Below are 14,212 nucleotides of genomic sequence, written 5' to 3' on the forward strand. Positions count from 1 at the left end.
GTTCTCAATCCTTATGCTGGCTGAACTGCTGACCTGAAGGTTGGCGGTTCAAATCCGCAAGACGGGGTGAGCTCCCGTCTGTCAGCTACAGCTTCCCATGCGGGGATATGAGAGAAGTTTCCCACAGAATGGTAACACATCCGGGCGTCCCCTGACCTGAAAATCAACGGTTCAAATCTGCAAGATGGGGTGAGCTCCCATCTGTCAGCTCCAGCTTCCCATGCGGGGACATGAGAGAAGCTTCCCACAGAATGATAACACATCCGAGCATCGCCTGTGCAATGTCTCTGCAGACGGCCAATTCTCTCACACCAGAAGCAATTTGCAGTTTCTCAAGTTGCTTCTGACACAATTAAAAAAAATCAAATTGCACCTTCCATGAGTCCATATTATTGAGCTGTGGCAGTTAAAGTGGAGTCAAGCTCCATTAATTCTATAGTGTAGAATCAATGCACCTTAATTTGGAGAATGTATTACCATATTCTATTCTTCAGGCATTCAAACCATTTCATAAACATTCTTCTATCATAACCAAATCCCTCCTCCATACTAAATACAAAACTGTGGTAACAACACCATTACTGCCTATTCAGTGAACCTAAAGTTGAGATATGGCATAGGAAAATGATGTCCATAATATGAAATTATGAACAAGTCAAAACTTTGCTCTTTTTCTTTTGGATTTAAATATAGATAGATAGATAGATAGATAGAGAGCCATAGTTGGTTGAATCTGTGAATGCAGAACCTGTGGGTACAATACCTCAACTGTACATCTATATAAATAAAAATGTAATGTTCGTTTGTGGGATTAACATAACTCAAAAACCACTGGATGATTTGACACCAAATTTGGACACAATATCAGGACAACGTGTGGCCATCACTCATAAAAACACATAAAAACACATAAAAACACAGTGGAAGGGACTTTAAAAGCCAAAAAAACCAAAAAAAATACATTACAATGCATGTGCAAAAACAACATACATATATGCAAACACATATATACACAAATATATACACACACAAAACACATATACACAGACTGGGCCACACATTATAATGCATGTGCAAAACCACATATATACACATAAACACAAATATATATACACACACATACACACAAAACACATATACACAAACTGGACCACAGGCACAAAACCACACATATGCAAATACACATATGGTGGGAACGAGAGAGGGCCTTTTTGGTGGTGGCCCCTCGACTCTGGAACTCACTCCCTAAAGACATCAGACAGGCCCCAACCTTGGCAGTCTTTAGGAGGAGCTTGAGGAAGTGGTTGTTCCAGTGTGCCTTCCCAGAATAATGATCCCATAGCACTTTGTCCTCCAAAGCACTTTACACTTTTTAGATCTGCTCGTATGCCCTTCCACAAATGCCACTATCACCCTTTCGTCCATGTCCCAGCATTATTTCCACTTTAATTTTACATTTGGCCTTCCCACTGTTTTTAATTGCGTGTTGTCTTATTGATAATGTTGTATTTTTATTGTTTATGTTTTATTTTAATTGCTTGTACTGTTGTTTTGTTAGCATTGTTGTCTTCGGGCTCGGCCTCATGTAAGCCGCACCGAGTCCCTTGGGGAGATGGTAGCGGGGTACAAATAAAGTGTTGTTACTATTATTATTATATACACAAATATATATACACAAACATATACACACACAAAACACGTATACACAGACTGGGCCACACAATATAATGCATATGCAAAACCACATATATACACATAAACACAAATATATACACACACATACACACACACATATGCAAATACACATATACACAAATATATATACACAAACATATACACACACAAAACACATATACGTAGACTGGGCCAGACATTATAATGCAAGTGCAAAACCACATATATACACATAAACACAAATATACACACACACACACATATACACACACACACATACAAAACACATATACACAGATTGGGCCACAGCAACGTGTGCCAGGCACAAAACCACACACACACACACACACACACATGCAAACACAAATATATATACACAAACATATACACACACAAAACACATATACATAGACTGGGCCAGACATTATAATGCAAGTGCAAAACCACATATATACACATAAACACAAATATACACACACACAAATATATACAGACACACACAAAACACATACATACAGACTGGGCCACAGCAACGTGTGCCAGGCACAAAACCACACATACACACATGCAAACACAAATATATATACACAAACATATATACACACAAAACACACATATATACACAGACTGGGCCAGACATTATAATGCAAGGGCAAAACCACATATATACACATAAACACAAATATACACACACACACACACATATATATATACACACACATAAAACATATATACACAGACTGGGCCACAGCAACATGTGGCAGGCACAACCCCCCCCCCCCCACATATATATGCAAACACACATATACACAAATATATACACACACACATATACACACACAACACATATACACAGACTGGGCCACAGCAACGCATGGCAGGGGATGGCTAGTCTTTTTAAAAAGGAAACAGTCTAAGCATGTTTATCCACTGCTACTTTTGAAACTATTGACTTTCCTGGCATTTCCTTCATTTGGGATTACAAATCCCAGAATCCCCCAGATAGCGCTGTCAACTCTGATTTCCACAGTCCAGTCTCATGGCTGCAGTAACTAAAATCAGATTTTGTCTCGGCTACTCTTTTAATAAAAACCGACAGTGTTTCTAGCTGTTGCAAAAGCCTTTGGGGTGTGCCAGTTCAGCACACGCAGCCATTCCCGAATTCTGTTCTGAATGGAAGGCTTTCTTTGCTGAGACTGGCCTGAAATCCAAGGAGGACAGATAGCTGTCGGCGCCTGATTGGAGACAGACCAGATCGACACCGATAAACCCCTGCAGCACTTGACCACAAGTGTTCCCAGGAGAGAAGGGGCTTTAAAAAAACCTCTCCATATCTCTTGAAGGACAGGAGGAGAAACTGAGGGGAAATGCAGGCTAAAGCGTTTCAGAGAACTGAACAAAGAGGGAAAGGTATATTTAAGAGGTATATTCAACAGTTTCAACAGGCCTAAACATCATCTCATGATGCACAAAATCCTGTTGTTTTGAACATGTACCAGTTTAAATCAGAGGAGGAATTTCATCACATTTTGGAGGCACTTGGTCATTATATGGCACTTAGGTATCAGGCTGTTTTTCAGCATTATCTTCAAAAGTGGTACAGAAACACTATGTCTGGCCCTATGATCTGGCAGAGACAAAGTTGCTTTTGCTGATGTGTCATTTGTATTGTATGGTAACACTATCACGGGGTTTTCTTAGCATGTTTTGTTCAGAAGAGGTTTATCATTGCCTTCCTCTGCAGCTATTTATTTATCGTGTCAGAAGCAAACCAAGGGTCCAGTTGTAATGTTACCTTCTGCGGGAAGGTGATGGCACTCCATACAGTCATGCTGGCCACATGACCTTGGAGGTTGCTACATACAATGCCAGCTCTTTGGCTTAGAAATGGAGAAGAACACCACCAACCCAGAGTCGGACATGACTAGACTTAATGTTAGGGGAAACTTTTACCTTTACTTTAGTAATAGTGTAATAATTTGCGGTATTAACAATCCTAGAAGGATTACTTAGTTACATCCGTGATGTTAGAGATGGATTTGTCCTCTGGTTTTTGTGCATACATTTAAAGCTATCTGACTTGCACTGACAACAGCTGACACTCCAAAAAAATCTTCTTGCCAAGATGAAAACAGGAATATAAAGCTCCACACCCAAAAGAGCAGTAGCAAATCCAAAATCAGGGAGGGACGTAAAACTGAGTGTCAGCTTGAACTGCAGGGACCTGTCAGTCTGAGAGGCAGATTTGGACTTGACCACGGTGGTCCATGCTCTCGTTAAATCCAGGATAGACTACTGCAACATGCTCTATCTGGGGTTGCCTTTGAAGATGCTTCAGAAGCTTCAAATAGTCCAACGAGAGGCAGCCAGGTTAATAACTGGAGCGGCATACAGGGAGCACACAACTCCCATGTTACGTCAGCTCTACTGGCTGCCTGTTTGCTACTGGGCACAATTCAAAGTGCTAGCTTTGGTCTATAAAGCCCTAAACAGCCCCAGCTCAGTTTACCTGTCTGAACGCATCTCCCTTTACGAACCACTGCAGAAACTAAGATCTTCTGCTCTTAGTCTCGCCACCATTTGGTCGGGACAAGAGACAGGGCCTTCTCAGTGATTGCCCTCCAGTTATGGAACTCCCTTCCTGGCAATATTAGATCACCCCACTCCCTCCCGTCCTTCAGAAGGATGGTGAAGACCTGGCTGTGGGACCAGGCCTTTGGGGCAGTGCAATGAGGCAAAATGGTGTCCTGAGATGGCTTTTAAGCAACTTTTAATGTGAATGTAAGTGATTTTACTGTTTGTATATAGTTATGGTTTTATGTCCCGGCATTGAATGTTTGCCGTATATATGTTGTTCTCCGCCCTGAGTCCCCTGTGGGGTGAGAAGGGCGGAATATAAATGTTTTAAATAAATAAATAAATAAAGCCTGGTTTTTCCAAAACATTTGCAATAAATGGTTCTAAGGACAGACTGATCATGATACTATATGCTTTGGTGTAAGAACTCTAATTTTGCAACCATAACTCAAAATGTCGAAGAGTAAGAGGGAGGAGTGAAGGGGAATGACAGGGAGAACGCTCTGCTTCCTGCGTCTGCCCTTTGGCCGTAACCCATCTGCAAACAGACGCATAGGATGTTGGGCACACAAAACCCGGAGGCCTACTTTGTTAGCCAATACCAAAGATATGCTGGGGAAAATATTAGGGACCTTTCCCCCTGAACTTTCAATGTACTGTACATGCTCATGTTCAAGTCTGGAAATTTTGGGCATAAAACCAACCCCACAATTCTAGAAATCAGAGGATTGAAATAACATTTTGTTGGAGAGCAGAATTCTTATGCAGGAGGGATAATGCCTTCATTTTGTGTTTCCCCTCTCACTGCACCTCTATCTCCAATAGACACAATAACATACAGAAATAGGTCAATGTGTTAAATAGCAGAAGGCTGCAGAAAGTACGTTCTGGAACATAAGCTCAGAGATTCATTCATGTTACAAAATTACAGCACAATTACTCTACTTTAACTGGGAGTGGTCATTCAGGGAGGAATACTTCAAATTCCCAGTCAAGGAGTGCATCACTGAGTTTCATTTCTAAAGATTCAACGTTCCATTAAAGTGGAAAATACGAAGGTTGAATGAAAAATAATGCCTCCACCTTCATAACTTCTCAAGCAGGTACTGGTTGTTCAGTAGACTCTCCTCTACAGTTGCATTTTGGTGGGAAGCCTTAACATTGAACAGTTGTGTTGTTAAATTGTGAAGTATAGAACCCTGCGCAGATGGTCAGTCAATGCAACTTAAGCAACGTGCAGTCATTGAATTCTTGACAGCAGAAGGTGTCACCCCAAAGGAGGTTCATCAGAGAATCCAAGCTGTTTATGGTGATTGTGTTGATGGGTCGCATTATTGCTTTGCTTGGCTATCAGAAGATCTGTGCACGATGGGTACCCAGGATGAGAGAACTGTGAGACACTGGTTGCGGAAACAGAATGTCAAGTTCTTCTGTGACGTCTTCAGAAAACTTGCTCATCATTGGCAGAAATGTATCCAATTGTCTGGTGATTATGTGGAAAAGTGAATAGTGGTAGTCAAAGAGCACATTCTAAGGATTATATCTGCGTTTGATTTATTAAAATATTCCCATCCAAACCTAAGTAACGAAGATGAAGGCATTACTTTTCATTCAACCCTCATGGTGTTACAATAATGTAGTATGAATGGCCCCCAATGTATAATTCATGGACTTACATCATACTTAAGTGGCATCAGAAATTATGAAGGATGTTGGGAGATGCATTCAGCCTCTAGAAGGCTGTTGTTCATTCGTTCAGTCGTCTCCGACTCTTCATGACCTCATGGACCAGCCCACGCCAGAGCTCCCTGTCGGCCGTCACCACCCCCAGCTCCTTCAAGGTCAGTCCAGTCACTTCAAGGATGCCATCCATCCATCTTGCCCTTGGTCGGCCCCTCTTCCTTTTGCCTTCCACTTTCCCCAGCATCATTGTCTTCTCTAGGCTTTGCTGTCTCCTCATGATGTGGCCAAAGTACTTCAACTTTGTCTCTAGTATCCTTCCCTCCAATGAGCAGTCGGGCTTTATTTCCTGGAGGATGGACTGGTTGGATCTTCTCGCAGTCCAAGACACTCTCAGAACTTTCCTCCAACACCACAGTTCAAAAGCATCTCTCTTCCTTCGCTCAGCCTTCCCTAAGGTCCAGCTCTCACATCCATAGGTTACTACAGGGAATACCATGGCTTTGACTAGGCGGATCTTTGTTGCCAGTCTGATGTCTCTACTCTTTACTATTTTATCGAGACTGGACATTGCTCTCCTCCCAAGAAGTAAGCGTCTTCTGATTTCCTGGCCACAGGCTGCATCTGCAGTAATCTTTGCAGAAGAAGGGTACAAAGCTATAAATGACTTGTCCCTGGTAAAGGAAATCTGCCCATCCATTTTAAATGTGACTAGATGTCCAAGTGGCATCAGAAATCTTGCTCCTCCTACCTGGTACTCTTCATCCTTCATCCTTTCTTTCAAGGCTGTCTTCACTTCACTGATATCAATGGTCTCCACCTGCTTGTATTTCTTCATGATCAAGCTGTCCACCACCCAGAACATAATGGCCTGAAAAAGGAAAGGAAAGTAGTTTAGGGTGGGAAAGGGATATTCATACTTTAAGGGTATTTGTGTTGTTATCTACCATTAAGACTCTTATGCAAAAGACTCTTAGCAAAAGTCCTGGGAGATGTTGGTTCCCACCACATTCATTAGCCAATCTGGAGCATTCCAGAGCTCAAGAAAAAATTTATTTTCATTCAAAAAACTCTTTTGCCCAAGTAAAAGCCAAAGGCCAATTCAGAACTCTTATATGAAATCTTTGAGTTATGTAATAAGTTACCTATAACAAATCACTGGTAGCATGATGTTCTAAGATTCAATTCATCCCCATTTAGAAAGCTTAACAATTGTCCTAATCAAATAGTTTTGAAGATTTTTGATGTAACCTGGCTGTCATGCTTCCACAATGATCCACTTTGGAAATGTGGCAACCTTGAGCTCATACAATAAGTCAGGTATAACAAATTTATTTATTTATTTATTTATTTTGGGCACTTCTACCCCGCCCTTCTCAACCCCCTAGGGCGGACACAGGGCGGCTTACAACCGGCACAATTCGATGCCAACAATTCAACAGATAAAATACATAACAGCAATAGCCACAATAGTTAAAAACAATCAATTAATACAATAACAACTAAAAAGCCAATCTAGTGGCCAACGTTCACAGAGTTCTAAAATCTGTAAGTCCATTTAGCATTACCATAGTCCTTTCCTATCAGTCTGCCAGATTACCCAAAGACCTGGTCCCATATCCATGTTTTCAGCTTCCTTCTGAAGGAAAGGAGGGATGTTGATGACCTAATTTCCTTGGGGAGTAAATTTCACAGGCAAGGGGCCACCACTGAGAAGGCCCTGTCCCTCGTCCTCACCAGCCTCACTTATGATAGAGGCGTTGCCGAGAGCAGGGCCTCCCCAGAAGATCTTAAACTCCGAGGTGGGACATAGAAGGAGATACGTTCGGACAGGTATGCTGGGCTGGAGCCGTATAGGGTTTTATAGGTCAAAACCAGCACTTTGAATTGTGCTTGGAAATGGATCGGCAGCCAGTGGAGCTGACATAACAGAGGGGTGATATGTCCTGGTAGGATGATGCTTGAAAATCCAGAGCATCATCCTACCAGTGCTCAATTGTGGGAGGCTTTAGCATTTCATTCCAATCATTTCTCTAAAAAGAAGTTTCCAAACAATTCCCATCTAATTGTTTCTAATTGTTGTCCTAGGATGGCAGTTAACTACCAATTTCCCAATAATGCAATTATCTTCCCTTCTTTACAAAGTTTGTCATTTGATGGGACAATGTAGGGCAATGGTTCCCAACCTTTTTTGACCAGGGACCACTTTGACCAGGGACCACTCTCCAATATTAGTACCAAAACAGTTATGAATCAGTTTCTGGTCAGCTTCAGATTCAGTTTGGTTATTTGGCGTTCTGATTCAGAAAATATCATTAGATAGACCACATCAGCTCTAGTTTCTGATACAGGACATATGCCATCCAGTGATCGCCATCTGTTCGCCCACAGAAAACCATATTTACAAGATGGAATTATGAATTGTCATAATAATATTGGAAGGGCCTGCTCTCCCCTCCCTCCACCTCTACAAAAGTTACTCAAAGACTCCTTGCCATGCTGGCTGGGCTTTATGAGAATTGCAGCCCAAAAATGAGCTTTTTCCAAGCCCTGCTCCTTTTTCAGAGTCTTCCACATCACCGCATCAAATATCTGAGATGCTATCTTTCCATACAATGACTTCTTTGTTGGGTGAAACTCCTGTATGTTTTTAGCAACCCTTTCCAATTCCAAATTTAATATGATCAGAAATGTCACTTCCTTTCGAAGTTTTTACTCACATTGACAACAAAAGGCACCACAAGCATCACCAATACTAGCTCCAGCTGAGGGTCGGGGATGAAGTCCAAAAGGATTTCTTGAAGCTGGAAAAGAAAATCTCTTTATAAAAGAAACAAATCCATCAGACACGCTTACAGGTTTCCTATGCATTGGCATGTTTCACTGCCTTGCTGTTCTGAGAAATCTAAATTAATAGCTATGTACTGCTCTGTCATCTCTGGTTTGTTCTCTTGGTGGATCTCTGTCTCTCTTTTTTTCTGTCTCTCAATTGATGTGGGACCTTCTAGTGCTCAGTCCTGCATTTGCAAGCTAAAAACAAGTCTGGGCTCCGCTTTTATTTTTGACAGGATGCCAGACCCTAACTTGTCAAATAAGCAGCAGAGGAATCCGGTATTAAACAGAAACCAGAAGAATTCTCACCAAAGGAACAGCAAGTTATTACTTCTGCAAGGAAATGTTAACTTCCACACAAAGACAAGTAAGCAGACGTCCCTTGTCATCTAGATGAGAGATACTGCATCATGGAAAGTGCAGGGAAAATATATGGAGTAGTTCTTTTTAGTACTTGTGACACCTCTCCAAAGGGATGCCAGACCTCACACTCTTCACGTCACCCTGAATTGCATATCGCCATCTCCTTCAAACTTTGACAATGTCCCAAAATGCTTTCTGTTCTGTGAAACTCAACAAGAAGCACAGAACTCATTTTGGATTTGACAGTCCACATTCACATCTCTGTAAAAAGAAGCTTCCCTGATATAACACTCCTACCATAGCCTTCTTCTTGATGCTTTTACTACATGAATTGGCAATCTTAACTGTTTCCAAAGTGGAATCATTTTTCAAGGAGTGTCTGGGTGCATCTATACTGTAGAATTAATGCAGTTTGAGACTTTAACTGCCCTGGCTCAGTGCTATGGAATCCTGTGAGCTGTGCTTTTTACAAGTGTTCTTAGCCTTCTCTGCCAAATAATGTTGGTGCTTCACCAAACTACAACTCTGAGGTGTCCATAGATTTGAGCGATGAAAGTTAATGTGGTGTCAAACTGCATTAATTCTGCAGTGTAGATGTACCCTGGGCCCCCTGGTTAAACCACTGAGCTGCTGAACTTGCTGACCAAAAGGTTGGTGGCTCAAATCCAGGGAGCAAGGTGAGCTCCTGCTGCTATGCCCAGCTTCTGCCAACCTAGCAGTTTGAAAACATGCAAATGTGAGTAGATCAATAGGTACCACTTAGGCGGAAAGGTAACGGTGCTCCATGCAGTCATGCTGGCCACATGACCTTGGAGGTGTCTACTGTTTTAATGCTTGTTGATGTATTGTTTTAATTGTGATTTATGTTTAATGGTGGTTTTACTATTGTAATTGTTTGTATCGACATCATATTGGTACCCAACGTAAGGCATTGAATCTTGCCATTATTTATGTGTAAACCGCTTTGAATCCACCCCCCCACCCCCCAGGGGTGAGAAAGGCGGTATATAAATACTGTAAATAAATAAAATAAATAAATACGGACAATGCCGGCTCTTCGGCTTAGAAATGGAGATGATCACCAACCCCCAGAGTCGGGCACGACTAGACTTAATGTCAGGGGAAACCTTTACCTTTAATTTAGATGCACCCTCTCTTGTTTAGAGTTCATAGCAGCTTCCTACATGAGAAAATACTGTGTTTACCTGCATCGCCCTTACCTTTGTCCAGCCAGGCATGGACAAGACAAGGCCAATTGTCACTTTCTCAAAGACCATTATGAGCAGATAAAGGCCACATTGGCCGATCCAAGCAGCTGCCTTTGGAGGATCACCTGGAAGAAAGGTAGCATTTATTTAGGATGGAAACCTGAATGGAGGGAACAATACAATAAATAGTTTGTGAGCTGCTCTGTGAGCATTTCTGACCAAAGGGCAGGGTGGAAATAATATAAAACAAATAAGAAGGGAAGTAAACACAGTATTCATGGGTTTAACACAGAGCTGGGAAAGAACTATGTTACTTGTAACACATTTTTATGATGACAAAGGCAAAATAATGCTATTTTGGGGAAGTAACACAACTGGTTTAGTCTAGCAAACAGTATTCATTTATGATTACAAAACCCCTTGTCTTGAAGAGGGTCATATAAAGTATCGGGGTCATTTCCCTATTCTTAAAGTATCTTTTCCAAAGGAACTACTGACAAACACACACAAAATTACACATAACTTGCAAAGTAACACTGCTTCCAACAGTAACAAATTGCCTTTTGCCAATAATGTTACAAGCTCTGATGCATTTCAGAAAGAGTGAAACACTAACAAATAGCCTTTTAAAGATACAGTTACAAGCTTCAGTGTATTTTTTTTACAAAGTGAGCAAAACACTATCAAATAATCTTTTACATATAATGCTATCAAAAAAGTGAAACACTAACAAGTCAGCTTTTATAAATAATGTTGCAAAAAAGTGGATGATACACCAGCACATTATCTTTTGCAATAATGTTACAACCTCTGTTTTATTTGAAAAGGAGTGAGCGAAAAGAAACAAGGATGCATTTGGGTGCCACTCCATGAAAAATACGTAAAAATAACCTCTCCAAGAAGAAACGGAATAGGACAAAACCAACCAAAACTGTTCTCAACTAATCTTATATTAGAATTGGTCTCTCTTCTCCTTCTCTTTTTCTTCCTCCCTCTCACAGACTTGACCAAGAGATTCCTAGCGAGACTATTTTTAACATATATGTAAAGCTAATCCAATCCTCAAAAGTAAAAAAATGCAGATGTAGAGGGACAACTGTATAATAAAATATCCTGGTAATAAGAATTAAGTCACAACACAAAATTGACTTATGTTTCCTATACACCAGTGGTTCCCAATCTGTGATCTGTGGACAACCGGTGGTCTGCAAAAACGAAAATATGGTTTGCATCCATATTTGCAGCCAAGGGTCTGGAGAACAAGCCCTATGAGGAGCGGCTTAAGGAGCTGGGCATTTTTAGCCTGAAGAAGAGAAGGCTGAGAGGAGATATGATAGCCATGTATAAATATGTGAGAGGAAGCCACAGGGAGGAGGGAGCAAGCTTGTTTTCTGCTTCCTTGGAGACTAGGACGCGGAACAATGGCTTCAAACTACAAGAGAGGAGATTCCATCTGAACATGAGGAAGAACTTCCTTGTCAGTCAGCCGTCCTGCCATTACAAGGGTTTAACCCACTGTGCTACTGGAGTCTCCTCTTGACCAAACTGCTGGTGTTATACACAAGTGAGAGAAAGGAGGACACATAGATGGAAGCATAAAGACATTGACAAGGTAGAGCTTTTTATATTACGATGCCTGGATTCCTGAATGCATTTAGAAAAATAATATTCAAGATGGGACTTGTCTCCCCACCTCAAAGTGTTGCTGAATATTGTTTAGCATACATAAGGTAAAGCTAAAGGTTTTCCCCTGACATTAAGTCCAGTCGTGTCCAATTCTGGGGGTTGGTGCTCATCTCCATTTCTAAGCCGAAGAGCCGGCGTTGTCCATAGACACCTTTAAGGTCATGTAGCCAGCATGACTGCATCAAACGCAATTAGCTTCTCGCCTGAGTGGTACCTATTGATATACTCACATTTGCATATATATTCATGTATAAGTCAACCTTGTGTATACGTTGAGGACATATTTTGGGGCCAAAATAATGGGCATGACCTGTTGATAATTCAAGGCATTCAAAAAGGGAAGAGATGATGCTGCAGTGGGAAGAGTAGAAATGCACGGTGCTTCTTTCAGGTTCTCTTGGGACACAATGTGCCCTTTGCCATGTTACTCAGAGATAAGAGTTAATTATTATATTATTATTCTGTCTAGTGATGCCCCACTTTTTCTCTCCACAAGGCAATATAGATATACACGTCAATCCAGATTTTGGGGAGACCAATTGTAAACTAAAATTTCTAGATTTTTACATGAGTGTATATACCAGACATGGGCAAACTTTGGCCCTTCAGGTGTTTTGGACTTCAACTTCCACAATTCCTAACTGCCTCAGGTCCTGAGGCTATTAGGAATTGTGGGAGTTGAAGTCCAAAACACCTGGAGGGCCAAAGTTTGTCCATGCCTGGTATATACAGTAAGCATAACACAAAGGAGCTTTAGCTATAGGCTCTCCATTAACTTAGGATTTCAAATGAGACATCATTAACTCATCTGCTAGCATGGATTCATTCATGCATTTAAGTACATCTACCATATGTGCACATACCAGTTGAGGGGGGCTTTAAAAATGCAAGGGAAACTCAGATCTCAAAACATGCTGGAAAACAGCAATGACCTTTAGCAAGCTCAAGGTACATGGCAAGATTCAGGACAGATATACTAGCTGCTGGATGCTAGGACATATGGCCATCAACTTGCACAGAAGGTAGATGTCATCTTCCCCGGTATGAACCTATTCAATATCTGTTAAGTAGCTGAGGAGCGCCACAAGTCTGAGCATATGAAACGCTAGAAGTGTGATAGTGCCTCGGTTATTCCATGCTGCTGTGTAACCAGAGCTGAAGCACCATTAAATATGAAACAGAACGCAAGACTAGTAAGAGGGACTTAGAAAGCAATTCATAAGGAAGCATTATTTATTATATTGGTTCACGATGCATTCCGAGCTCATGTCTTCAGCAGCATTCATAAATAAAACCCCAAACAGCATCCAGATGTTCTCTCATAGGTATACAACTATGGTTACTCTATTTCCAAAGATTACATAAGCAGATTTGGATGCATCTCGGCAATTCATTTGGACCAGATCCGGGGCCAAGGAGAAAATTCTCAAGAATTACTTGGCTGGAGGGAAGGATAGGATACACTCATTGATGAGGCTTGGATTGAAAATGGGGTTGGACTGGGTGGCCCATGAGGTCTCTTCCAACTCTTGGATTCTATGATTCTATGATCAGGAGACCTTCCTTTCTCCATCTGATTGTGTCTAGGACAGGGATGTGTTATTGCCCCAACCTTATTTTCCATCTTCATTGCTATGATACTTCATACCTTGGGAAGTCTGACTTGGCCACGGTGGTCCATGCTCTGGTTACATCCCGTATAGACTACTGCAACGCTTTCTACATGGGGTTGCCTCTGAAGACTGTCCAGAAGCTACAACTAGTCCAACGAGCGGCAACCAGATTACTAACAGGAGCGGGGTACAGGAAGCATACTACTCCTCTGTTGCGTCAGCTCCACTGGCTGCCAATTAGCTTCCGAGCACAATTCAAAGTGCTGGTGCTGACCTATAAATCCCTAAATGACTCCAGCCCAGTTTACCTGTCCAAATGGATTCTCCCCTACGAACCATCAAGGTTTTAAAGATCTTCTGGAGGGGCCCTGCTCTCGGTCCCACCACCTTCGCAATCGCATCTAGTGGGGATGAGAGACGGGGCCTTCTCAGTGGTGGCCCCTCAGCTCTGGAACTCTCTCCCGATGGAGATTAGATCTGCCCCTTCACTCCTGACTTTCAGAAAGCTGGTAAAATCTTGCTCGGGAATATTGCATTTGCAGAATGATGATTGAGTCAATAATTGCTGACCGCACTGGC

At 41.7% G+C, this 14,212-nt stretch overlaps 1 protein-coding gene across 1 annotated transcript in view; it reads right to left on the minus strand.

Annotated features, from left to right (window-relative positions):
- LOC132777338 (store-operated calcium entry regulator STIMATE-like) overlaps positions 1-14,212 on the minus strand; it is a 66,986-nt gene that overhangs the window by 3,973 nt on the left and 48,801 nt on the right. The window contains exons 5-7 of the mRNA XM_060779686.2: positions 10,347-10,459; positions 8,652-8,735; positions 6,683-6,802 (exon numbers count right to left, since the gene is read on the minus strand). Of these exons, the coding sequence (XP_060635669.2) occupies positions 6,683-6,802; positions 8,652-8,735; positions 10,347-10,459 (317 nt within the window). The remainder of the gene's footprint in view (positions 1-6,682; positions 6,803-8,651; positions 8,736-10,346; positions 10,460-14,212) is intronic.

This window comes from Anolis sagrei, chromosome 5 (genome assembly GCF_037176765.1).
Source record: "Anolis sagrei isolate rAnoSag1 chromosome 5, rAnoSag1.mat, whole genome shotgun sequence".
NCBI classification, from domain to species: domain Eukaryota; kingdom Metazoa; phylum Chordata; class Lepidosauria; order Squamata; family Dactyloidae; genus Anolis; species Anolis sagrei.